Source organism: Clupea harengus, chromosome 1 (assembly GCF_900700415.2).
Source record: "Clupea harengus chromosome 1, Ch_v2.0.2, whole genome shotgun sequence".
Lineage (NCBI taxonomy): Eukaryota > Metazoa > Chordata > Actinopteri > Clupeiformes > Clupeidae > Clupea > Clupea harengus.
The window spans coordinates 18,960,857-18,988,777 of NC_045152.1; the positions used below are offsets into that span (position 1 = coordinate 18,960,857).

Below are 27,921 nucleotides of genomic sequence, written 5' to 3' on the forward strand. Positions count from 1 at the left end.
GATATTTGGTAATCATGGTGTTTTTGAGGGTTTTTTGTCATTGATACTGAACAAAACAGCTTAATCCTCATCACAACAGGCTGGGCTCCTGGCTCCTCCCGCCTCAGCAGGTGAAAATATACAAGAACAGATTTTGTAGTACAGGGTTGTAGACTACAAATTATATGACCTGAAAGTCATCTGTAGTGTGATTAATGAATAGCTTACATCTTAACAAGTAAATTACATGGGCTGGAAAGCTTTGGGCTTTATTCCAACTACTCCCACGTCTTGTCACCCATAGTTGCACACACTCACCTGACTCTTAAATTACCCTGAGCGCAAAGCTCGCGCAGGAATGCATCCTGCTTCTTGAGTGGGAGGGGCTGAGAGACGAACCGCTTCTACAGAAGGATCAAACGGCAAGCGTCGTCTCTTCAACCTAGCAAGTGAAGGGCACTGTCTGTCAAATAGGCTACGGGAGTTCGGTGTCTTTGACACGGGAGAGAGAGGGGGACAGAACCATGAAAGAAGCGGAGAAGGGCAATGATGCAGGTGGAGGAGGTAAAGATGGAACCAGAAAATCAGAAAAGGATCAGGTAGGTCATAAATGTTGATGCTGACGTTGAGATGGAATTACTAATGTAGGCTACATGCCCAATGCTGGTTTAAAATAGCCAAATGTTTATTTTATGATTTTCATGATAATTGCTGTATTGCCTAAATCTCGCAACTCCACTTACTGCATGCATACAATTAGCATAACCCATGCTAAAATCCTGCCGACAGTAGTCCACTTTTGGAACACTCTGCTCGACTGTTCCAGGTGTGCAAGTTAAGACTTGTGTGGCACAGGTTCCCATGTTAGTCCTAAAGGTTATAGCCTATAAATTGTCCAGCCGCAGATGCCCTTATTTTTGTCAGCATAGACTGTAGCCCCGGCTCTGTTTTTATGGTTTTAAAAACCGAATCCATTATTTCTTACTAGTAGGCTGTCACACTGTGCTAGTACAACACAGTTCAAATTTTATTTGAGATGAAAAGTAGATTTTAAGATTAGTTTAATATTACAATACTGTAAACTACAAATATAGCGTCCTGCGATACGTAGGCCTATAGCCTACGTAGGCTATAGGCCACAAATAACCAGCTAGAGAAAGGCAGTTCAGTGAAAGAGTTGTCAATGATCAATGCTACCTATGTCATAAATGGACGTGTTATGGCTACTTCTGACAGACCATCAGGGAGCTGGTTGTTTTCAAAACACAGAACTCTCGTGACCAATACAGCCGGTGTTCGTGACCAATTGCACTCCGCCCTCAAACTTTAAGGCTGGAGCGCACAGTGCGAATTTGGTTAAGCGCGAGTGGCACGGGGAAGAGGTTGATTTACATCAACACTACTTGCCATTCATTTGTTTAACGCTACTTGCTACGATTATTTATTTCACGTTTTGACACGGTATCAGACTTTGCATATATGACCGAAAGTTTTGCCCAGAGAGATTTAAACCTCCCGTGAGTTGCCTGTTTATCGGTGTACAGTCAGCTCATGTTGTTTAACAGAACGCTATCTCCGTCTGTTTACCCAAACAAACCTGCAAGGAGGTAGAGAGAGAAAACAGAGAAAGAGAGAGAGCCTGACAGTTGACTATTGAGCGTGTGACGAATTGATCGCTTCAGTGTTTAATTCAGTAGCTATACCGCACTGCATTCCTGTCATTCCAGTCTCTCCGGGTGTACTCCGGCGGAGATTATACCCGCTCCAGTCTGTAATGTCAACAACTCTGAATCTCTGTGGTTCCTTGGAACCCCAGGTCATAGTCAGTTGGCCCCACTATTACTGTGTTGCCACCGAAATCCAGATACAAGGAGGCACTGCTAAATATGTTCTGTATTCTTGAGTAATCCGTGTCACTTCAAATATGCCTGTGACTGATTTACAATGGGTAAATGTTGTGCCCCTATCCAATGAAGCTGCCCCTTGTGTTTTCTTATCAATGTACAAGGTCAGTGCTTGGCTGTCATGAGGTCATGTTTTAGGGCTATTCCGTGTCAATTTAACCAGTTTTCCCTCAACAACAGTTTCACCAAAAAGTAAGACATTTTTATGGCAAGTTGGCCTTTAGGAGCTGCATGACCCTAGCTCATTACGACTCATTTGTGGAGTAGCACCACCTAGTAAATAATAATGTTAAATGCCAAAATCTAGCAGTTACTTGCCAATATCTTGCGATAAAAAGGTTAAAAGTTTATGAAATGTGACATCCTGCATTGCTACCACATTTTTTGGACACTTGTTAAATTTCGTCCAGAGGAGACACTGCAACTGACAAATTTCAACATCTCAAGAACAACTTAAGCTAAAATTTGGAAATGTGCTTATACTATGGTCATTCAAAATTCAGCAGCTAATACACAGTTGTGTGAATGAACAATGTTGATGGAATTGTGTAGGCTCATTAATAATGGCATGTAGAAGCTATTTACCCAATTTCAAACAAATGATCCATGTTGTTCCAAGATGTTGCTACAACAAGTTACATAATGTTTTCCTATGTTCCTCTGACATGGTTTGGTCTATCTTCAAAATTAATTTAGACTTTAAAACCTTACAGAACATTTACAAAATTATTCAATCTTTCACTTCTTGGGGCAAATTGTGCTTGGAGTCTGATGACTGCTGCCTTTTTAAATCTATGATAACATACCCCTGTCCTGCATGTGCACAGCTGGTCATATAGTGTTACTGCTTCACACCCTTTTTGAATACAGCTGGCACAATCACAAAGCATAGTTCCTTACATTTTTGGAAACCTAGGGATCTTTCTCATTCAGTGTTGTTTCAGGGAGTCAAATTGTGGGAAACCTAAGTAACTGCACTTTACTTTAAAACTACTATACAGAGTTTTTGATCTATGACTTCATGATCAATCCCTGAAAAACCTGTTGCATGCATCTGACACATCTTCTGCCCTCTTGTGGATTATCTGTGCACTGTTGGCAGTAGTGGGCCTTTGAATGCTGTATCCCAAATGTCTGCCTTCATGTAGGCTCACAAGGATTTGCAGGGAAGTCTTTGGAATTTAAAAAAAATCTATTGTAAGAATAACATTTATATTTCAATAATATAAATGATTGTAATACATTGTAATAAATGTAATAATTGTAATAAATGTACTATGTTGAAGCAGCTTATAATTGCTTAACATTTCCTACAAAGCGTGTTGAAATTGTGTGTATCAAATATGATACAGAAGGTGTTTAACAAGTATGAAATATGTACAAGTATTTAAGATAATTCATCTGTAAATCCCTACGTTGTTTATGTATTTCAATTCATGTTACTGACAGAAAAATCATATCTCAGAAACTCTTTTTAAAATAAAAATGTATAAAATAAAAATGTGTGTGATCAATAAATTACCACAAAGGTACCACATGTATCAAATATGATACAAAGAAACATCATATATGTAAATGACTACGTTTGGGGTTGTTTTGTTTTTTGTCAATAGGTCCAATAAACACTTTAACTTAAAAAAATATATTTTTCTGGCTAATGTTGAGTGTGTCAGTCTGTTATATACATTACATATATATTACACTGTTAATTCTTGCACATTCTTTCATTTTTTTATGCAGTGGTCTTATTACGCACCACTATGCGTTACAGCTAGTTTAAGTGACAGACACCTTTTCACCTAAATTATAGAGCAAGTTTAGGGGGTTCATAAAGCTACTAAAGCTAATAAAACACATTGTGACATATCTTGAGTTTTCTTTCCAGAATTTTAAATATGGTCGTCTTTGTTGATATCCTATTTATATCTACTTTATCTGAAGTCAGACCTTGCTAGCTTCATGGATTTGTCTACTGCTAATGGTCATGGTGGAAGCCCCAGAAGTGTTTGAACTCCAAATGTATCAAACAGTTAGAGCACATCTAACTTAATGTGTCTAATTTATGTATTACTGTGTTCCCTCCAGAGCTGGGTTCCAAAGATCATTAAGAAGAGAGTGTGCACAGCATTTGTGGAAGACTCCTTCAGGTACAGCCTGTTTCAGTTGTCTGATATTTGTCTTTATGTGCACTCACATACACTGATTATGCTTCAGAGCTGGAGTGCTTTAACCCAAACCCTTTGTGTTTTTAAAGATGGTATACCCATGTGGAAAGGCATTCTTTCAACCTTCGTCTCATAGGGCTGATCCAGCTTTGACAGGGTCAAAAAGAATAGCCAGTGACATGTATTTACTTTAATTGATACCGATTCATCAATACCTTCACTGTACTATTGGCTATGTGGATTATAACATTTAATAAACAAAATAAGTCACTGATGTAATAACTTAAGTATCTATCTATCGATTAAAGAATAATTTGTTTTTGTGTTACCATTCCTTCTACACAGAAGCACAGCAGCTAGTATATGATGGGAATTATTTATATATCCCAAATATATCGGAGACTCAGTCAGAGTGATGAATAACCAAGTCCAGGTTAATTATTTCAATGATGTACACCAGAGGAGGAGAGAAAATAGATTTCACTGAGTGTGTTCCACCTAAGGCCCCGTGCACACAGAGTCTAGTTTGCCTGAACCCGGAGAGAAATGTCTCCAGATAGCCCTATCGTGCACACGAACCCACTGTATCCCCACACTGTATCCGCACTCCTTTGAATCGGGGGTCCAAAGTGAGTAAACTCGAATCTGTTCGCGGGTTGGTGTTCGTGCGCACGCCCTACCCTTTCTAATCTGATGATGTCATTGCCCCACGTGATCGCCTCACAACCTCAGGCTGAACCCTTATTAACCCCACTGCTTCACTTCATAACAGCAACAACATAAACTAAATGTATGACGTGGCTCCTTTTTCGTGACTTACACTTTTCTACTGTGCTTAGTTGTTTGTATTGGGATAGTGTGCTGCTCTACCTACCTACATGTGGATAGTTTTTCGTGGTCTTACTTAGCCAGTTGGACGTCATTTTAGAGACCAGCCAGAACAACGGACACCACCGGCATTATTTAATAACTGAATGGGTTGCCATGGCGCGGCGAGTGAGGCAGCCTGTCGTAGCAGCTTAAAAAAAAAATCTTCCCATTACCTTGCTGCTATTACACGTGAATTTCCCTAACGGGATTAATACAAGTTTATCTATCTATCTATCTAAATCGATGTTGTTAGGAAAGGGATGACATTAACAAGCCACACTTTAATCTATCACTGTTTAATCTATTTGCATCAGACAATTTTACAAAACCGGGTTTTAAAAGTGTCAGCAATAGCCTATGTGAGCAAATCTGACGTGAAAAGATTTGTATTATAGACGGAAGTTTCAAAACGGTCTGTAATAAAGATGAATGTTAGGTTAGCTTTAGTCCTGTCAGACAACAATAGCGATAGCTACTAGCTAGCGTTAACATTACTTCAGAGGTACAGTACGTAAAGGACAAAGCCCTCAACAATAGCCTACATTTGTTGTTAGTAATAAAACCATGGCATTGGAAGCAAATAAACCAGGGAACATCCAGGATCCACACCACTTGCATTGTGGTCTCTCGTGCTCAAGCTCAGCATCTTCATAAAGCACAGGCATTTAAACAACTCAGACATGTCATGTTGCACATTGCTTTGTTGCACTGTTCTAACTTTTTATTATCAATAACAAATATAATTATTTTCGCCTAACCTACAGTCTGCTCTGACCACTGATTTTATAAACCACCATAATGTGTTACTGTGCAGATTAAATGTAGGCTATGCGGCTAGGCTAAACGTTGCTAGTTGGAGTTCGACTACTGTCATATGTCACTTTATTAGCATGCTCCTGTCTTCTTCTCCGTTTTCTTCGGTTGTTGGTAGCACCGTTAAAGCGCCACCAACAGGCGTGGGGGATGTACTACAGCGGATTCAATCGGATTCGCTGGGTTCATGTGCACGTAAATATCTCTTTACCCGGCTCTGTGTGCACGCGATTAAAAAGTGGATCTGTGTGAAAAATGAATCCGGGTTCAGGCAAACTAGACTCCGTGTGCACGGGGCCTAAATCTCTTTCACTGACTGTCTCTTGGGAAATCACAGTCTTTTAACTCTTGGAAAGCAAGGGGGGGTGGATACCTAAATGCAAATTATTATCTGTCTCTGGTCAGGGAGGAAGCTTTGAGGGCTTTCTCACACCTCATGTAGGCCAGGAACAGAATACACATGAGAAGTTTTTACAACTTCCATGTTCTTCAAATAACACTACAAGTTACCACTAGGAATGAGATATATTGAATTATTGACTATGGAATATATTTAATAAACTAACTCTTAAATCCTAGTGCCTTCACTGGTGGCTTCACCTCTCATTGACCTTCACGTTGCATGTATAAGGTATTGTGGCTCAAAGTGCAAGGCAAGCCTGATGACCTTATCGGAAATTGCGAACAATGCTTAAGTCATTAGATCCATATCAGAGCAAGCAGAACTGATGTTAATACTAGTATACCAAAAGGCAGGGCTTGTTGTCTTTGTTGTTGCTGTTGTTGTTGTAAGCAGCAGAAGCAGTGGTCATTTTTTTCTTGTTTTTGCTGTTGTGATCTCAAGACACCAGGCCCAAATTCCTGCTATTTATTTAGGAATTTCAATAGGCCCACGGCCACATCATTAATCCTAGTCTCAGCTCATCTCTTTCTCCCTCTCTCTGTGTGTTCTCTCAGCAATGGGGCTCTTTGTCAGTGTGGCGGGACGCGAGAGATGCATAGCTCCATCGCCACAGGGGATTATTTTGGGGCTGCCATCGTGAGCCAGTGGGCCAGCGCCCAGCATTCCTCTGAATACCCCACAGATGCTTTTGGGGAGCTGGAGTTCGCTGGGGCTGGCAGAAGACACAGTAATGTGGGTACCCTCTGACCTCCAGAGCTTCCTGCTTCTCAGCCTTCGCTCTTTGAGTCAGTCAGAAGAGTTCTTCCAGATGTTTGTCTTTTTACGTCAGTGTTGTACCCAACTGTTGTCACTGTTGTACCCAATATTACTTCATCCTATTTCTTTTTCTTTAATCTCTTTCCATTCATGGGTCAGAGACTATCTTTACATGCATGCCAGATGTTTGTGAGCCTGAATAAAGATGCAGATGTGTTTTTCACCTCTTATCTTGTATAAAGGTATTATACCTGTCTACTTAAACCTCCTATGTACGATTGCCTTCTGTTTTTGCCTCCTTGCACTTACTAACCTCAGTCCTTTCAACATTATGTCTCCACAGATATGAGTGAATAGAGGCTTGTATTGCTCTTATTTCCAGCCTCTGGCCTTTTTTGATGAACTCACAGGACAACTCACAGATGAATAGGGACCATGAGTAGCCATCATGTGATCGCTCACTGACTATTTAGGGCTGTGATCAAGCTTTGTGCTTATAGTAAAACGAATTACACAGAGAGCAGCAGGGACTAACACTGTTATTTCTAATCTCCTCTCAGTAGAACCATACCAGCCGACATGTAGTGTAATGCTGTCTTTATCTCTATGGATCAAGTGTGTAATGAAGAAAATGTTCTGGGTATTTACGTCTCCTCTCCCGTCCCGCTTCCCAGTTCCTGCGCCTGTCGTGTGACACAGCCCCTCAGATTGTGTACACGCTGATGACAGCCCACTGGGGGGTGCCAGCCCCCAACCTGGTGGTGTCTGTAGTGGGGGGCGAGGGCAAGGAGGTGGCCAAGCCCTGGGTGAGGGAGGTCCTCCGGCAGGGCCTGGTGCGGGCTGCACAAAGCACAGGTACATTGTGGGAGTTTGTTTTGTGTTGTCTGGTTCGGAGGGATTTGACAAGGGTGACACTCTGTTCCTATCACTGTAGGACACTTGTCTTTTCTCAGCTCCACGTCCCTTGTGTATTCTGTGTAAATAGAGTGGTGTCATCATAACACACAATCTTCCTCTGTATTGCTCTCTCTCTCTCTCTCTCTCAGGAGCGTGGATATTGGCTGGGGGCCTTAGGGAAGGCGTTGGGCGTTGTATTGGGGAGGCAGTGAGGGATCATGGGACAGCGGCCTCCTCTGTATCCCAGAACAAGGTCATTGCTCTGGGTGTGGCACCTTGGGGCCTTGTGCACAACCGCCAGCAGCTTATCAATCCACAGGTGAGATATATTCTCACAATACTCCTTCCCCATGCATGAGTTCACACGCACACACACACACACACACACTCACACGCGCACATACCAACAGACAAACTGGCTTTAATTGCGAACATTGTCAGGAATTCAAACGAGGACCCAAGCGCAGATCGGTTGAAGCAAGATTTATTCCACAAAAGCACAGAAGAACCAAAAAGCCAAACACAAAAAACAGGGCACACGACCACTGTAGGCATCCACGCCGAAAAACACAAAAAAGCTTCTCTAAAAAAAGGCTGAGTATCTTTCCAAGAAACTTAAGCAGGCAGGTTACACTTTCGAAACACGGACAACTCACAGAACAGGGTAGCGTAATGAACAGCCACAGGTGCATCCACCTAGTGCACAGGTAGCACAACAGTTGCGACAATCTGACAGGGAACATGAGGCAAGACAGGCTTTAATAGGCAGGGTAATCATTGGGAACAGGTGAGGAGCAGAACAGGCGGGAAACATAACAAAGACAGGACAAGGGGCAGAGCACACGGTAGCACATGGCTACCAAAACACAGGCACATGGCTACCACAACAAAAACACAAGATATGTCACACACAGAATCAGACGAGTCCAAATACTGACAGTACCCTCCCCTCAACGTGCATATGTACTTCATGCATAACTTTTGGTTGACATCATATGCTTATGTTCTCTCTCTTTCTCTTATTTTCTTTCTCTCTGTCTTTCGTTCTGTCTTTCTCCCTCCTTTCTTAGGGAAGTTTCCCTGCACGGTATTATGTTCAGAATACTTCTCGAGATTCCCGATGTCTGGATAATAACTACCAGGCCTTCCTCCTGGTGGATGATGGTAGTGTAGGCCGCAGAGGAGGGGAGATGGGGTTCAGAGCTAACTTAGAGGACTACATATCCCATCAGCGCACTGGCATCTGGGGTGAGAGTCTTTTGATTGTTGACATTATTGGATAAATTGTATAACAGGTAAGATAGCGTAAGCTACCCTCTGCTGGTCATTTTTATACTTGCACTTTTCATGACTAGTTGATCATACCGTGCATGTCACCGCAGTGGTTCAAAATGTAGAAGTTCAAAACAAAACAAAGTATACATTTTTTTTTAGATCTCAGATATACTGTAATTCACCATTTTGCTTTGCATTACTGATCATTTTGAATTATCTGGTTTGAATGATCTGGTGACACAAATTAGCAAGATAAAGTAGTGAGTGTTCAGTGATGAGCGGCTCTTGAGTCCGATGATTTGGTCCCTCACAGGCAGTGGCAGTATTGAGATTCCAGTCTTGTGTATGTTAATATCCGGAGACGTCTCCATGCTAGAGGTAACTTTTCATAATCTTTGATCACAGTGTACCAGTGTACCAGTGTACCAGCGTCCTCGTATGTTTCCTGTTATTTCTATGTCTTTCTGACTTTAGAAAATAAAGAACATATGTGTTAGATGAGTAATCATTTAAAATTATTCAATGAAGTAATACAATGTCTCTGACTTTTACACAATTCCGATACAGTTGCTGTTCTGTTACTGAGTGTATATGTAATCAGATTAAGGGGATGTACGCCTACATATGTATCATTCAACCTGGCCATATCCTGAGATGTGAACCTCTCAGAGATATCTCTCTCCCACACAGAGGGTGGATCTGTCCCTGCGTAAGGCCACACCGTGGCTGGTTCTGAAGGGTTCTGGCCCTGCAGCCGACCTGATCTGTGAGCTCCTGGATGAGCTGTCAGCGATGCCCAAGAGCCCCACCTCACCCCCTGCAGACGGGGAGGGCGTAGATGGCCCCAACATGGAGCAAAGGGAGCGGGTGCGGGACCGGATCAGCAAGGCCTTCCCTGGCGAGGCTGACCTGGAGAAATTAGTGGACCGGGTAAGGTTAACACACCCTTCTGTGTGTCAGAGAATGCTGGCTGCTCGTACATGAGTACATTTTACATTTTTGTACATTGTACATTTTTGTGGACTTTGTTTGAACCCTTTTGTCTCTTCATCAGTGTCTTCTTCTCTTCCCTCTCTTACTCTCTCTCTCTCTCTCTCTAGGCTCTCAGCATTTACCAGAACAGGGACCTGATCACTGTGTTCCACGGGGAACAGGAAGGGGCAGATGACTTTGACACAGTCTTACTGAAGGCCTTGGTCAGAGGTATCAGTTACACGTTGCCATTGATAATTAGGGTGATAGAATGTGTGTGTGTGGGGGGGGAGGGTGAAGAAATGAAGACAGAGGAGAAAAGATGTGCACTGTAAATATAAGTATAATATGAGAGAACGTGATGAGAGAGGGAGTGGGGATTAAGATCGAGAAAGACTTTCTCACAATCCCAGATGTCAGAGGAAACTTTTTAAGACTAAAAGACATTAAGAGAGGAGGATGGAGAGAAAAAGCAGAAAAGAAAAAGTCTCATTTACTAAATCACTTGTTTTATGTAGCCATCAATTATTAAATCATTATTCATTCCAAATGTGTTTGTGAAATGGCATTCAGCCAGCAAGCGCGTGTCCAGTGACGCCAGTGAGAACATTGAGGAGCTGAAGTTGGCCGTAGCCTGGAACAGAGTGGACATCGCCAAGAGCGAGCTCTTCAATGGGGACATCCAGTGGCGGGTGAGTGTATGACCACCACGGCCCTCTCAGCCATAACACAGCTTCTTTCAAACACCCCTCCTGATCTTTATTCCTGCCTTCGCCCCTCAGTACGAAGACTTGGAAGACTCCATGACGGACGCGCTGGTGAACGACAAGCCTCAGTTTGTGCGTCTCTTCACGGAGAACGGCCTGAACATCCTGGACTACCTGACCAATCAGCGCTTGGAGAGCCTGTACAGCTCGCTGTCAGACAGCTCGCTGGTCTACACCCTGCTGCAGCGTATGCTCAGTGAGCGACAGGGGGTAGCCTCCAACCTCGCCCCCGTGCCAGCCCCTGATCCCAGCACCCCCCCTAAGAGCCCCATCACCGACCCCTGCTTAGCTAACGAGCTCAGCCTCTATGAGGTAAGAGTTCAAAGGGCGCACATCACAAAGGGTCAGGAGTGAATGCTCTGAAAACAATTGGGGCTTGCACTAACATCATTTCAAAGCAGTAATAATCTGTATAATTGCATGAAAGAGGTTTGCTTTTAATGTCTTATGTGACTGAGACCTTGATAGTGGTTGTCTGATTGTCAGTTAAAACTACAGTGATGATGTGATTTACCACCATGCATTTTTAGCTTTTTAGTCACAATGCCATGTTGTTTCAGGTATCACGAGTATTGTGGGAGATACTGGGAGATGTTTGTCAGCCCTTCTATTTTGGTCCACTGCGTTTGGATCATGGTACTAGCACAAGAAAAGCACTGAAGGTATGGCCCATACTTACCAGCATCATGTACAGACTGTGGAAACATCTGCAACCAAGAGCACTGTTGATCAATAGGGCCTTTAGATTTGTCTGTGTCAGTCGGAGCAATAGTTACCAGCCAATTATGGGTTTGTCACGGCACCTAGGACTATGGCTGATGTATTCTCACATGTCAGTAAAGATGACGAAAGCCTGTGTAATGACAATATGACACATACATCTATATTAAACAAGTCAGTGCGTACAGTAAATGTAGATCCACATCTCACAAAGCTACGTTATGATTAACCTATTACTTGATATTTGACTTGGTAGAGTATGTTTGTCTGACTGTCTCCCTCTCTGTTTCCCTTGTCTCTCCCTGTTCCTCTATCCTTCCTTTCTCTTGTTCAGCAAGTGAATAAGCTGTTGCTGGGGGAGTGTTCATACAAAGACCAGCGCTGTCTCTCTCCCTGGGCATCCCTCTTTATCTGGGCCGTCCTGCAGAACCGCAGTGAAATGGCCATCTTCTTCTGGGAGATGGTACAAGCCCCCTCTCCTCTGACATCTACATTGAGGCCAGTGGCCGAGTCCTTTTGCCTTCAAATGTGTGTTTGCCCTGCCTTTATTTTGCCTCTCTCTTTCTCTTTCTCTCAGGCAGGAGAGTCTGTCCTTAGTGCTCTCAGTGGTTGTAAGATACTGAGAGAGTTGTCTAAGATGGAGAATGAGACCGAGTCAAAGTTGGCCATGAAGGAGCTCGCCCAGCGCTTTGAGAACCTGGCACACGGTGAGAGGAGCACGGGAATGATGAAAAATAATGTAATATTGGCTTTCGAACGACTCTTGAGTGACAGTTGCTATACCAACGCTAGCATTACGTCACCCGGGCTCTTTTTGGATTTACCCCAGAACATCTTGCATTATACTTTCATAATCATCATCATCATTGTTTATTCAGGGAGAATTGACTGAGCACAGGGCTCTTTTGCAGCAATGCCCTGATTGAGGCTACATAGTACAGAAGAACAATAAATAAACAAACCATAACAAAACAAAACAGACAAAATAAATAAACAAAACACATTAAACAACTCAGAAATTAAGTATATATATATATATATATATATATATATAAAATATATAAACAGCATTGAGGCACATCCTTAGCATCTAAAAGGCTCTTAAATTGGTTGACAGGCAAATACTTGGTTCATTTCAACTCCACTTGAACAGTGTTCCATTTATGGGAAGCAAAGAACTTGAAAGCTATTTTACATGTATTAGTTTTTGTAAGGGGGATTTCAAGGGAGATGAGGCTCTGTGACCGTATGTTATGACAGATGGATTTTAATTTTAAAAGTGACATGAGATAATTAGGCAGTTTTCCCACTAAGGCTTTATGAACAAATAAAAGAGTGTTTTTCACTTTGCTACCTGAGACCAGCTTGCCTGTATTTTACCTGCAATAAACCAAGCAAACAACCATGTGCTTGATGTTTGACTGTGTTAGGAAAGTTGTTGACTCACTAGTTTGTTATAGTGTCAAAGTAAGCACATTTCAACAGGTTTCGCCGCTAGCATCTCGTTAGCGATTAGCAATTCCTCCGTTGGCTGCTTTAAGAAGGTCCTTAATGTGTTGTGATTAATAGACATATCCGACGGCACCCACAATTACAATTTCACAAAACAGGGAATTGTTTGCACCACATAGAGCAGGGGTTTTCAACTGGTTTTGTCCCAGGGACCACCATTCTGACTAGAAAGTAATCCGTGGCCCACTGATGTGCCTGCGCGAGCGTGCGTGCGTGCGTGTGTGTGTGTGTAGAGAGAGGGGAGACCTATCAGTGTGATATCTGGGCATGGTGAAGTCCACACAGTCTGTCTATTCCTGGCGAAATGGTAGACAGCAACAGTCTCATATCATTCTCTGGTGCAAGCCTTGCCCTGTACTTATTCTTCAAGTACGCCAGTGTAAAAAAGTAGTTGGAAAGGGCAAAAGACACCTCATTGCTTTTGCAGCAAGCTCTGGAAATTCTATCTGACAACTTATCCAGAACTTTAGTCATATGAAAATTAGGGGTGGGGGAAAAAATCGATTCTTCGATTTATCTCGATTATCTCTAGAACGATTCTGTTTCGATTCAGAAAAGTTCATAATCGATTTATTAAAAAAAAAAAAAATTGATTTTTTTTTTTTTTTTTTTACACATCCGTTTTGTGTTGAAATGCAAACTGCATCGATTATTGCATTGTTCATAGAAAGTCATAATTGTGACAAGGAAAAGCTTTTTCTCTAATTAAAAAAATAGAGAAGGTAATTCATCTGTTGATTTTCTTTAATTATCAAACACAAAGTAGAAAGTGATTTGAGACTCTGAGTAGCAAACTCAAATGTTTTAAAAATTGAGATGCATCGATAATCGTTTTATCGGTTTAGAATTGATAATCGATAATCGGTTTAGTATCGATAATCGGTTTAGAATCGAATCGTTGACCTCTGAATCGGAATCGAATCGTGAGGTGCCAAGAGATTCCCACCCCTAATGAAAATCACGCAACATCTGTTGCATGTACTCAATAGGCTTGGCATTCAAGAAAACGTGAAGCGTCTCCATATGCCGCAATAGTTTCAAGGCCTTCATGGCTTCATTTGACAGTAATGTTGAACACACGAAACACAGTGGTACCTCCTCTCCTGCTCTGTCTGTCGTCACTGTAAATCTTGTGATTTGATGTATTCCTCATTGTGTTTTCTTTTTCTTTTTTTACTTTGTTTCCCTGTATCCTGTGAAGGTGTAGCTTTGTTGGAAGCCTGTCCTTGCCCCTCTATCGTGGCAGCCTGTCCCTCCGTCATGGCAGTCTGTCCCTCTCCTCACTAAACACTGCACCATTGGTGCTTCTGACCAGCTAACTCGACATTGGAACGAAATGTTAGCTAAGGGCAGTAGATAACTTCAGTCGTTCACCAAAAGTATTACTTTTTCGACTAAACTTCAAAAGTACACCTAGGCTATGCTTTACCGCAGATGCTTGTCAACTTCGTGCGCCAGACTGTACGTTATGAATAATATGCGTATGGTGTGACATTAGGGATGCAATGCATTACCATTAGCAAATCACAGGCTATCATAGACTGGATAGGTGCAAGGCTACATTCTGTCAGCGTGAATCTGCTTTAGACATATTTTTCTTATTCTAGATATTTTTCACAATATGCAAGTGTAATCTGGAAATGTGTTGAAATATAAAAGCGAATTTATTAAAAAAAATGGGGAACTGATAGGCTCATGTCGCGGACCCCCTGCAATGCCGTCGCGGACCACCAGGGGGCCGCGGACCCCCGGTTGAAAACCCCTGACATAGAGCACAACGGGAGGAATTGCTAATCGCTAACGAGATACTAGCTAAACCTCATGGCTAAACCATTTGAAATTTGCTTCCTTACAGGATACCGCCAGGTGTAGCTAAAACGGAATACTTCATAGTTTAGGCACAATTAAGGTGTAGCTAAAACGGAATACGTCATAGTTTAGGCACAATATTAAGCGACTAAAAAGTAGCTGATGGCTTTCGAACGACTCTTGAGACTGATAGCCAAAAAGTTCCCGGGTTAGGTAGTGTCCGGGTTACGTAATGCTAGCGTTGGTATAGCAACTGTCACTCGTTCAAAAGCCAATATTACGTCACCCGGACTCTTTTTTGCGCCCGGTCACTTTTTGCCATGACACATACAAAAAATGACTTTTTTGTACACCACTGACCTCCAGGCAGAGCTCAGGTAGTAGGGGTACACCACTGACCTCCAGGCAGAGCTCAGGGAATGGCATCTACCTGTGGCTTAGTAACCAACCCATTTCAAGTGCCACACATTAGTGTGTCCTGGGATGCATGGAGGGATCTTTTGCCATATTTTTGGGTGCGGTCACCAACAATTTAAATCTAAATGTAAACTAAAACTTGAGTAGTTTGGCTAGTCTGCTAGTAGATGCCTGAGTTTTGGAAAAAAAAAACATCAGACAGTGCAAAGCAAAGGTAACCTCTCCCTGAGCTGCCTAAACTGAGACTCACATATTTCATGCCAATAGGTTATGAGTTTTAAGTAAGGCTTAAATTACAGACAGGGCATCCTGGCTAGCCTTTGTTGTTTATGGCATCCCTGAAACAGCTTAGCTAACTATCAGTTGTTAAGGGTTCCTCTGTTTAAAGCAGGGGTGTCAAACTCATTTTAGTTAAGGGGCCACATACTGCCCACTTTGATCTCAAGTGGGCCAGACCAGTCAAATCAAAGCATAATAACGCATACATAATGACAATATTTCATTGGAGAAGGTTTTTGGATGATACACCCTATTTTAAGGTCTTTCTACAATAAACTAGAAACATAAAGACCAAAAACTCAGACATCAGCCCACTGTTTATCTGCCGGGGCTCTCCTCTGCAGATTCCCTCGCTTTGTGACGCGTTTGACGTCAAGCGCGTCACAAAGCGAGCAGCGAGCGCTGCGGCCTGTCGCAATGAGCACTTCTGCCTCCGGAGCAGACATCGCATTTAAGCTGTTTTTGAAGCAATTACTGGAGCGATAAAAAAAATTACAAAACGTTTGTACTCATAAACCTACATATTCTTAAGAGACATTCTGATTCACAATCCTTGACATTTATTAAGAAAAACAAGTGCAATTTCACAAATAATGTGCTTCAGTTTATCATTTACACATGTGCAGGCGGGCCGAGCTGGACCCCCTGGTGGGCCGGATCCGGCCTGCGGGCCGCATGTTTGACACCCCTGGTTTAAAGTAAGAGTGTATCATGTTGGCTGGCCTCGGGCCAGAACTCCAAGGACTCTTTGTGCTACTCACCCCACAATTCTGACACGGATTTGAGGGGTTAAATACAGAGTTAATGAAGGAGAGATAGAGTAATTCACTTGTGTTCAGTGAGTTCAGTGTTCATGTGTGTAACTTGTTGCTGTAACTGGTTTTGTCTGTGTTTTTTTTTTTTACAGATGTGTTTAGTGAGTGCTATAAGAGCAGTGAGAGTCGCTCCTTCTCGCTGCTCATCAGGAAGTCTCCAGTGTGGGCCGGGAGCACGTGTTTGCAGATGGCCATTGCAGCTGATGCCCGACTCTTCTTCAGCCATGATGGTGTTCAGGTGAGGCTCCACACACACACACAACACACTGTTCTCATCCCAATACTCCACAAACCTCCTTCACAAAAGTGTGCCTTGAACCCCTGGTGCCTGTTACATGACCGATCGATAACACTATGCACCTTCCCCAATGCCTACCAGTGCCTTACTCCCACATGCTTGCCAATACCCCAGTATTCAGACCACCAACTCTGCCATCTTCCGATTTCTCTGTAGTTTGTCACTTCACCCATCACCTTCCCATGTGATACCTTGCAGTAGATGAGTTAGACATGACTTGTCAAATCTGCCTGAGCCTGTTAATAAATCTCTTACACACACTCTCTCTCTCTCTCTCTCTCTCTCTATCTCTCTCTCTGACAGGCATTGCTCTCTCAGATCTGGTGGGGTGACATGGAGAGCTGCACGAAGGTGTGGAAACTCGTCATCTCTTTCTTTTTCCCCCCTCTCATCTACTCCAACCTCATCAGCTTCAGGTGTGTCCCATCATCATCTTTCATCTTCATCTGTAGGCTTCATCTTTTCTATCTCTCTGCCTGTCTTCTCTCTCCTTGTGCCCTCTATCCCATCAGTGTTGCTTCTCAGCGTCTTGAAGACAGTGTTTGATTTTCCGCAGAGAACAGGAGGAAGATCAGAAGATAGAGGAGGTCTTTCACTGCCGGGACAGCCTGGACGGAGGAGGAGACGCCACAGTGTATTCCCTCGGCGACATCCTGCACACGTAAGATCATCATCACATACACACACACACATACATGCACACAATGATTGCCCCAACATAGCTCACACAAGTAGAACTAGAGTTCTCCAAGCCATTCTTATTTAAGCCATAACATAAGTTTAGCTCGAAACATACTGTAGCTCTCATTTTTATACTGATTATGACTGCAGTTATATGCCAGAAGGGGATCCAGGGCAATCATGCTTAATATGTTTATTTGTTTAATATTTTAATATATACTGTGTGTTGATATGATTGTTTTTTGTATGTGTTTGATTTACAGGAATGAAGATGCAGAAGAATATAATGCTTTAAGGGACAAATCTAAAGGTACCTAAGTTTATCTCACTGAATCACTTCCTGTTGACCTTTTGACCTTTCACAGATACCTAACATTTGACTGTGGTTTGTTCTGACACCATAGGAGCCTCCCTCTCCAGCCAAAAGCGACCATTTGTGTTCCACAGATGGCGGCAATTCTGGTTCTCACCCGTTACCTCGTTTCTTGGCAACGTGCTGATGTACTTCCTCTTCCTCTTCCTCTTTGCTTACATCCTATTGGTTGACTTCAAGCCACCACCTAAAGGCCCTACCTCCATGGAGCTTGTGTTGTACTTTTGGGTGTTCACCTTGGTTTGTGAGGAGATACGACAGGTGCGCATACGTACAAAAATGGACACATTAACTATGTAAACACCCACACCTGCAGGAATAAACACACACCCATACTTGCATTCACAAACACACACTAATATTGTATTGTCTTTCAGTCTTTCTATGTAGGAACCACCACTGTATTCCAAAGGATGCGGTTGTATATCCAGGACATCTGGAACAAATGTGACTTAACCGCCATCCTTCTGTTCTCTTTGGGCCTCATATGCAGGTGTGTGTGTGTGTGTGTGTGTGTGTGTGTGTGTGTGTGTGTGTGTGTGCTTGTGTGTGTGCTTGTGTGCGTGTGTGTGTTTCATGAGTTGTCCATACATCTGTGCACATGGGTATAGTAAATATCAGACAATATTTATAATTCGTATTATTAAGGCCATTCCTTTGTGTGTCTACATTTCCAGAATGTTCCCATGGTCGTATAAGTTTGGGCGTTCAATGATGTGCCTGACCTATATGGTCTTCACCATGAGACTCATCCACATTTTTGCCGTTCATAAACAGCTGGGCCCCAAGATCATCATTGTTGGGAAAATGGTGAGAAAATGAGTAGATGACAATGACCTCCAGAATGTTAGTGATGTACGCTGAAGTGAAAACTAGGGCCTTAAAACGCTGAGACCCTCTTACTTTATGTTATTGTGTTTTGTCCAAATTCATTTTCTTTGTATAAATTGAATACGGATGGTGATGAATGCATGGGTCTGTGCTCTACAATCTGCAGCAAGCAATTTCCAGGGTGAATCTCCTTACAGTGATGAACATCAACACTTTATGACCCCTTCCTGTTCCTTTTCTCACAGGTGAAGGATGTGTTCTTCTTCCTGTTTTTCCTCGGGGTGTGGCTGATGGCCTATGGAGTAGCCAATCAAGCACTTTTATACTCTTATGATTCCCGTCCTGGTTGGATATTTCGTCGAGTTTTCTACAGACCATACATGCATATTTATGGACAGATACCACTGGATGAAATAGATGGTCAGTGAATACAATTGTTCTAGGAATAATAAATCGCATAATATAAATAGAAATATTAATTCTAACAGGTTCATATAATTCATCTGTTACAGCATGTCTCTAAATACATAATGGGTGTGACTTGCAGGGAGCAGTCTTCTTTAATGAACATAATGTACATTGAAAAGTTTTCATCACCCTAATATCTTCAGTTTTTCTCCACTATCATAATCTTAAAATTCTTTTCTCACTCCCCTGTGTTCACTCTCTCAATCTTTCTCCCTCTCCCTGCTCAGCTGACAAACGCAGCGAGATAGAGTGCACAAGCAATGCAACTCTAATTCAGGAGGGCATGGAGGCGTGTCCGCAGTCTGATGCCAACTGGCTGGTGCTCATCCTGCTGTCTGTCTACCTGCTGGTCACCAACATCCTACTGGTCAATCTGCTCATTGCAATGTTCAGGTACCACATGCTCACAGCACACTAGCCCATTGGTGTCTGGGCCTTACATACTGGGGTTTGGAGGTTTTATGCTAGTAGAATGCATTCTGCTAAATGTAATAGTGACCTCAGCATATTGGTAAAGATTTAAATCTTGAGCAGTTTAAATATTTGAGGCTTAGAGTGGATCCCTCAATGGATCCCCAATCTTTAGGCCACTATTCCTGGACCTGGCAGGACTGTGTATGGATCCATCCATGTTCAACATCAGCCAAATCAGTGCTATATTATATTCATCTTTACATTGTGTGTGTGTGTGTGTGCGCGCGTGTGTGTGTGTGCTTTTACAGCTACACTTTCAACAAAGTTCAGGAGCACAGCGACGTCCACTGGAAATTCCAGCGGTACAACCTGATTGTTGAGTACCACTCGCGGCCTTGCCTGGCTCCGCCCTTCATCATCCTCTCCCATCTGCACCTCTTCATCAAGAGGAACATCCGCAGGATGCCCTCTGTCAAAATGACACACTTCGGTAAGTCATTTGGCCTTTATTTCAGGGATAAACGGATCTGTTTTGACCTGAACCAAAGATGCCCATTTTTTATTCCACATTAGGTCTATCTGCTTGTTTACATGGGCCCACTTTATAATTAGGATTCCTCCGTCAGGAGGAAACCTATTGTTATTGTAGGCTTTATTATTCTTGTACCATGGGAGTCAATGGCAGCCCCTAGAACCGTATGGTAACTTTTTCTGAAATTTGGCACACTCATTAAGGACAGTCCCTTCTTTACTCACACCAAGTTTCATGTCTCCCACTAGACCACGCTAGCGCCACCAACGGGTCAAAGTTGGACTTTTGTTAACACACACAACTCTTGAACCGTTTGACCGATTTTCAAAAATGAGGTACCATTGGATTCCTTGGATCAAGACGAATTCGACGTTCAATGGCGCCAATTTTCGGTTGTATAGATTTTACGCTATTACCGGTTTTATCAAGCTGCTTTGAAAGCCTACTCTTCCTACAATTTTTCTCAAATCCCATATTGTAACTTTTTCTGAAATTTGGCACACTCATTAAGGACAGTCCCTTCTTCACTCACACCAAGTTTCATGTCTCCCACTAGACCACACTAGCGCCACCAACGGGTCAAAGTTGGACTTTTGTTAACGCTGTAACTTTTGAACCGTTTGACCGATTTTCGAAAATGAGGTACCATTGGATTCCTTGGATCAAGACGAATTCGACGTTCAATGTCGCCAATTTTCGGTTGTATAGATTTTCTGTTATTCCCGGTTTTATCAAAAAACCTTTGAAAGCTTACTCCTCCTACAATTTTGGTCAAATCTTCTTCAAAATCACCAGAGATGATCTTCAGACCAAGCCTCACAAAACGTATTCATATAATTTTGATCCTCACAACCGTTTGTCCGGTACAGCCACTCAAATTCAGCAGAAAAAATGCGCAAACAGGAAGTGAAGTAATATCTAAGCAAATCTTTGAGATATTAACCTGGGTGTCAGTGGTACAGGGGTAGAGAAGTTGTTTAGTAATCAGAAGATTGGAAGTTCAATTCCCTGTTGAAGTGTCCTTTAGCAAGACACTTCTTTCTTTTCTTCTTTCCCTTCTTCACTCTTCTTTCCTTCTTTTACTCTTCTTTCCAAAATTGTGAAGAATATACATTTTCCCCTGGTTTCGCAATCTTTGGAGGAATCTGCATCGCTGCTTGCAGCTATATTTGATATAATTGTTGCGGTATGTATAATATAAGTTATCTATATGAAACTCTAACTAAACACTAATGAAAACCATAGTGGTTTATATTTCATGTTTACCATTTTTAGGTAAAAAAAAACCAGTGAATGTTGTCAGTGCGTGATTTTAGGTTTTTCCTCTCCTGTTCTCCAAGCCCACATGGACCCTTCAGTGTAGGTGACTGTGTGTTTCCCCATTCAGCCCCAGGAGAATCTTCTGTCAGTAGCCCACACGGGACGTAAATCATGTTTTTACTCTCTCTCTCTCTCTCTCTCTCTCTCGCTGTCTTTCTCTCTTTCCCTTAAAGTTCTGGAGATCAGGGGCAGGAAGGCTAGCCAGCTCAACACGTGGGAGTCCATTCAGAAAGAGAATCTTCTGTCCATCCAGAACAAGAAGCAACGTGAGAGCGACACAGAAAGACTCAAACGCACATCCAGCAAGTCAGTGATTTGGTCCCGCTCCCTCCCTGTGTTCCCATATAGCAGTTGTCTTAGATTCACTGCGTGTGCTAATTAGGGTCAGAGCTAGCGACTGTTTAGGCTGCGTCCTCTTGGGACATTTGCATTCTTTTCACTGTTGGTGTGAGCTAGTGTTTACATAAGAAAGACTTGCATGTCTTACACATGGACGGATCAAGAAACCACGGGCCCCTGGGCCTGGATATGTTAAAGGCCCCCCCCCCTTCGTGAAAAAAAATAATTTTGCGTTCGCAAAACACGCACGCACACACAAACACCATTAGGCGTATATATATATATATATATATTACCAACAATGTGTTGGATTTAACGGTCGAATTAGATACTTTGGCTATTGTATTGGGAAAGTAAACAGGTCAAAGTTTACTCCGTAACATCCACCTTCGGTGCACTGCTGTGACAGGGCAACAGCCGAGTGATTCTTTTCCAAATTGAAACTGATTAAGACCTACCTGAGCAGCATGGGGCAGGAGAGGCTGAATGGGCTGGCTATCCTGTCCATTGAAAGAGCAAATCATGCATTACCACTTTTATGTTTGAAAGGCGTCGTTCGACAAGTGTACTGTGCCTCTGACTGTGCTGTCAGCTTGTAGGTCTTGATGTTCAGATTCTGCGCCTAAACTAGCTATAGCGTATCGTCTCGTCACATGATCAAATAGAGACTTGACATTGGCGAACACGATACATATTACCCAGCAATCATCATTGCATATCTGTATATGACAAAAATAACAAATTAAATAAGAAATTATTAATTTAATTGAATCGGCTTTTTAATAGTTTCCATAGTGTACGATAAGCATATCATTGTGTTATAGATTGCTACTGACGATTTCCCCCTAAAAATGATAATAACCATGATAGAGACAGGTTTGTCATTTTGAGGGAATATATAGCATAAAATCATCTTTGATCTTTACAGCATTAAACATGCGACACTTTGACATCCATATGTCTGAAGACATTTTGAAAGCAGGGTCTGCTTTGCCTACGAATCTTCCACGCTGGCTGCATTGTCTATAGTTACACCCCTGGCGCACATGGACATTTTCTAACACAGCACAGGTACACTCAATTAAAACCATTAGCAAATTAACAAAATACACCTTTTTCAACCACAAATAAGAGATACATAACAGCGACTTCACGCAGAGGCTCTGGCTTAGGGGCCCCCTGAGCTCATGGGCCCCTGGGCCTGGGCCCGGTAGGCCCGTTCGTTAATCCATCCCTGGTCTTACGCTGTATCGTCTCAGTTTGCCTTCTACGAGATTTGTACTCATGAGCTATGTGTTTTACAGTCAAGGGTCAGGTGTTACAAGACTACACATCCAGGGCGGCTAGTTCTGTAACTAGCGCATGTCTTATGTGCGTTGTGGAATGTGGGTTCCATTGACCCAAGGCCACCGGCATGCCTTAGCTTCATGTTTGGGTGTGACTCTGCCTGGGGGCTGATGAGCTCTCTGTGTCGTCTGCTTGAAGGGTGGATAGCGTACTGAAGCAAATGGTGGAGATCCGAGACCACGACCGCAGGCTGAGAATGCTGGAGTCAGAGGTTAGTTTAGGGTGTGCACCCCTTTCTCCCCCCTCCCATGTGACACCCAAGCACACGTGGCTAAACAGTCTGACTGTCTTGTTTGTGGTGTGTGTGTGTGTGTGTGTGTGTGTGTGTGTGTGTGTGTGTGTGTCTGTGCGCGCGCACGCGTGTCTGTGCATGTGTTTATGTGTGTGTTTGAGAGATGATGGCTGTCTCTTCATTTGGAGATGCAGCTGTTTTAAGTGCATGCTCAGCACAGACCAGAGACGATCCATCAAGTTCACACTCATATACACTCTGTCTCTCTCTCTCTTTCTCTCACTCACCCTCCCTCCCTCCCTCTCTCTCCCTCTCCCTCCCTCCCTCTCTCTCTCTCTCTCAGCTGGAGTACTGCTCCAGCGTCCTCTCTTGGATGGCGGATTCACTGTCCCAGAGTAACCTGATAAAACCACCACGCCCTCCCCCCACACGAAGAGGTACAGTCTCTCTCCCTCTCTCCACCCTCTCTTCTATCTCTATGGCATAACTAGGTTCTTCCTAATATAGCTCATATGTATTTATGAAACGCTGAACTGGTGGGTGCTTAATGGGATGAAGAGCTGCATCGTGCTTATAGCAGCTAATTAAAAGCATGCTGCTCAAACAGCCTCACATTAAAGTGCAACCTGTCCAATACCCAATGCACTGTAATAATTGAAATGGTTAAATGTTCAGGTATTGGTAACATAGAATGAAATATATCACATTATCAAAAATACGCCTGCTGGTATTCTGCGGTCTGGAGTAATGATTGAGATATGTCGGCCACAGTTTGAGATATATTTGAAGGCAGGGGGAGTTTTTATTGCCTTATAAATACCTTTCTATTAAACTGAATGGTATGCCTGTGAGATCAGTGCACAGAGTGCAGAGTTCCTAGCCAGCACACTTAGTGGTGAAGTGTTCACATTTCCCGCACTGCTAGTCTGCTTAAGATAAATAAACAACAGTTTGTAGAGACTATGGTGGTCAGTCTCACAAACGAATGCTCATTGTGTCCATGACTCAGGTGCAGTCCTTTGGTGTCTCACAGTTTTGTCTCTTCTGTCTCTGATGTCCTAGATTCAGTCATCAGTTCTCCCAGCTGCTGATGGAGACCGGGGAGGAGAGAGAGACAGATAGAGCCAGAGGGAGAGATGGAGTGGAAATTGGTGAGAAGACATACAGATGGACACTTATAGAAGCACAGGTGCGACTATCACCCACCCACAATCTGGCTATTTATTTGTTATTTGTTAGCATATAGCGCCAAAAGCTCTGACATTTCCATTACATTTGTTTTGCTTGTTAGACGGTGGAGGTGTTTTATCTCCATGTAACCATATTTTGGTGTGTGTGTTTGCATAGTTTTGACATATTACTGATGTCTGCTCTATGTATCACCATAGGCTACAAGTTTCAAGTGTACAAAATTACCACAGTTGTACAACCACAACTCACTAAAGTTTTGACAGCATATTATATTGTGTTTCGGCCATGCCATTTTATCTGTCCTGTGCAAGGTTTAATGTTAGACGTAGTAGAGTACTTGATTCAATCAGGGTATGACACTTTCACCTCATTCTATTGTAGATAAACTTGCACTTGTTTTTTATACTAAAATGGACTTACTGTGTCAACTTTTTCTGTATTTTGTGTTCCTTTTATTTCATTCGGAGGTTTATTACAAAACAGCTTACATTCTTAACATGGGCATCATATGAAAATACTGTATGGTCATGGATACATCTCCTGTCACACAAGTCTCCCCTATGTGAACTGGATTATATGGATATTTGTGATGAAAGTCATAGATAGGCTATATGTGAAACTAAAGCATGGAAATAGACCTATGTAAGCTGCTTTGCAAATAAACTCATATTTTGAAGTGTGCTTGTTGTGTTTTCATGTTAAGTGCCTTTTTGAATTTGAATGTAATTGTGTAAAATAGATTTTTGTTTTATTTTCATTTATCATTTACACTTAAAAGTGCTAACAATCTTCTGACATGCAGTCAGTGGAAATGGCAACCAGAGAGAACATTGTGTTTGAGAACATTGATATCAGAGTAAGCCCTTGCTCCATTGATGTCCCATTATTTCTCTCAGGATTGTCATTTAAGCAATTTAACATCACCTGCAAGTGGTTGTGGTCACTTTGAACCCACAACTGCCTTTAATTGGTGAGCTGATTTTAAGAAATTAAACTTTGCAGCAAATGTGTTTCCTGGTTGCTATGGCTAATTAGCTCACTAGCTAAGGAAACTTTTAAATTACCTTAAACAGTTTAAATGGAAGATCGCTAGTTATCTAGCTGATGTTATAGTCACATGGTGGCACGATGGCTCAGTTGCTTGCACTGCTTGCACTGCCGCCTCACAGCAAGAAGGTCATGGGTTCGATTCCCACATGGGGCGCTGTTGGCTCTGGGGGGCAGGTCCTCCCCAGAGTGCACAGTGCTCAAGTAGGCTATCTCCTCCTGTGTGGAGTTTGCATGTTCTTGTGTTCACAAGGGGTTTCCTCCACTAAGGACCCCAACAGAAAAAACATGCAAAATAACAGAACACATGTCCATTCCTGACCGAAGATGGACAGTTCACTTCACTTGGTCCCCAGGCGCTACAAGCCGCCCACTGCTCCTGGGGGGTCCTTGAGGAAGGACAGTCCAGGATGGGAAAAAGCAGAAAATAAATTCACCGCAACCTCAGGCTTACCTGCGTGTGTGTGTGTGTGTGTCCTGTGTCGCCTCCATATATGCACGTGTGTGTTCCAGTGTGTCGTGTGTGCCATTAAAAACCTGACAAAGGTCTAAATTATAATTACATCGATTTAACTTATACAATTATAATAGGAAAAAGTAGAAACCCTCAGAGTTCATATTCGCACATATTAACATGAGTTCATAAAACGCTAGCAGCAACCAAAAGTAAAGATGGTTCCCTAACGGCACGCGTTATCGTGCTGCTCTCATTGGGATAGAATTAAAGCGATTTGCTGCATACTGAGGAAAAAATCGTTTTTGCTGCCTGCTGAAAGTTGGGCATTCTTTAACTTTATGCAAATGAGAGCGATTTGCTGCCTGCTGAGAGCCAATTCGTTCGGCGTGTGTGTGATTTGGAAGCCAACGTAGCTCATAGGGGCGTGAGTAATCAAAAATATCGAAACAAGATGGCAGAGTCTCAGAACTCTGTTACTGGGAAATATTTTATGTGAATAAAGGTTATCTACACGACTTTTTATATGTCTAAACTATTTGGTTTGTTGTTTATATGCTACACGAATGCTGTGAGGTCAAACAGAATATTGTAGGTCTTAACTGAAGCTCTCGACTATTACTGTTAGCTTGCTGCTAACACTTTAACCGAAAACCCATTGGAAACACGTAGTCGTTAGCTAGCTAGCTGCTAAATAAGTTACATATAATGTTTTCGTGATTTAACTGGCTGATATATATGAATTAGATGGAATAAATTAACAAATTATAAATTTCAGCCCATGACTGATTGCCGCTACATCTATCATTATTATTTTTCACAAGCTAATGTGCTACATTAGCGCAGCACTGCACCTGAACTTGCTACTTGAACTTTGCTACAGCCAGTGATTTTTCTGACTTTACGCCTAGCGATTTAACGCATGTAATTTGTGCCGTGGACACCCACCGTAAGATAGAGATAGCTAGGATAGTTCATAGCCAGGTTAACTGAATCAGACCTCTCGCACCACTTGCGGAGGTTCGTGCTCCATAGCATCCTGTGACTGAATGTGACTCAGCATGAATGAAAATGTGTTATCTATCCGATGTTGTTTTTACCCTGAAACCTGAGATTCATATGTGAAAGAGAGAGAGAGAGAGGTGGGGAAAAAGCATTCCTGTGTATTAACCGCAGGAAGGCAGACATTTAGCAAAATCAGTGTATAAACTATGGTTAATAGTCATGTAATTGATTATATAGTACAATGTGCTTATTATACAACTACATGTTTTACAGATTGTTTGGGTTTAAAGATTTGGGGTTTTAGATTTAAGATATAAACCTAACTATTACCTAACTATATTGCACCTAAGGCTTAGAAAGGGGTGGAACATTTGACTTAAGAGCATAAAATCATGGGCTCGCCCTACGTCTGGGTCTTCTCTGACTGTGTCCCATCACGTCCACTCCTTACAGTGCCCTGTGCTCACCCCGGCCTCACCTTGCCTCTTGGTCGGCCTCCTTTCTCCTCTCGCTCCCTCCCTCTCTCTCCCTCTCACTCTCTGGCACCTCCATTCAGTGCCTGGCAGTATTCCCATTCAGCAGACGCCATACATGGCTAGAGAGTCGTGTGGACCGGGAGTTATAGGAGAGGAGAACTTTTGCAACTTGGGGATCAGAGAGAGCAAGACGGACAATCAAAGCTGCTCTCCGACTGTCTCAGAAGAGCCGCCCAACTGCATTGACTCCAGATTGATTCCCGCTGAATCTTTGTCATGCTGATAATTACTTTGCTTTAGCTTTGCGAAGGTTTTCTCGTCATTGGGCTTTTAGTTTGACTCCTTGACTCTAATGACAAATCTCTATTCTAGGATGAAATTTAGAACCTGACTAGCCTCGACTGGTGGCCTTAAGCAACCTGAACTCTAAGCTAAGGAGTTAGCCCTAGTTACCAGTGCTATTTGGTCATTTTATGAGCGATAAATCATCTGCACTAGCCAGTCTAGGAATAGGTGTCACATCAGGCTCATCATACTCTAATCAGAAGATTAGCCTCTTC

General features: G+C 42.6%; 1 protein-coding gene across 1 annotated transcript; it reads left to right on the top strand.

Moving 5' to 3' along the window:
* Positions 1-344: 344 nt before the first annotated feature.
* Positions 345-25,060, top strand: LOC105898514 (transient receptor potential cation channel subfamily M member 4-like). Its single transcript, XM_031570008.1, has 28 exons — positions 345-578; positions 3,969-4,030; positions 6,689-6,866; positions 7,565-7,745; positions 7,937-8,106; positions 8,858-9,035; positions 9,376-9,440; positions 9,753-9,992; positions 10,163-10,265; positions 10,608-10,726; positions 10,817-11,113; positions 11,362-11,463; positions 11,856-11,984; positions 12,099-12,228; positions 16,446-16,591; positions 16,955-17,067; positions 17,208-17,312; positions 17,596-17,642; positions 17,737-17,966; positions 18,083-18,198; positions 18,383-18,515; positions 18,782-18,956; positions 19,232-19,397; positions 19,727-19,908; positions 21,444-21,576; positions 23,095-23,167; positions 23,532-23,625; positions 24,251-25,060. The coding sequence occupies exons 1-28, from the start codon at positions 504-506 to the stop codon at positions 24,277-24,279; spliced, it is 3,771 nt and encodes a 1,256-aa protein (XP_031425868.1). The 5' UTR covers positions 345-503; the 3' UTR covers positions 24,280-25,060.
* The last annotated feature ends 2,861 nt before the right edge of the window (positions 25,061-27,921 follow it).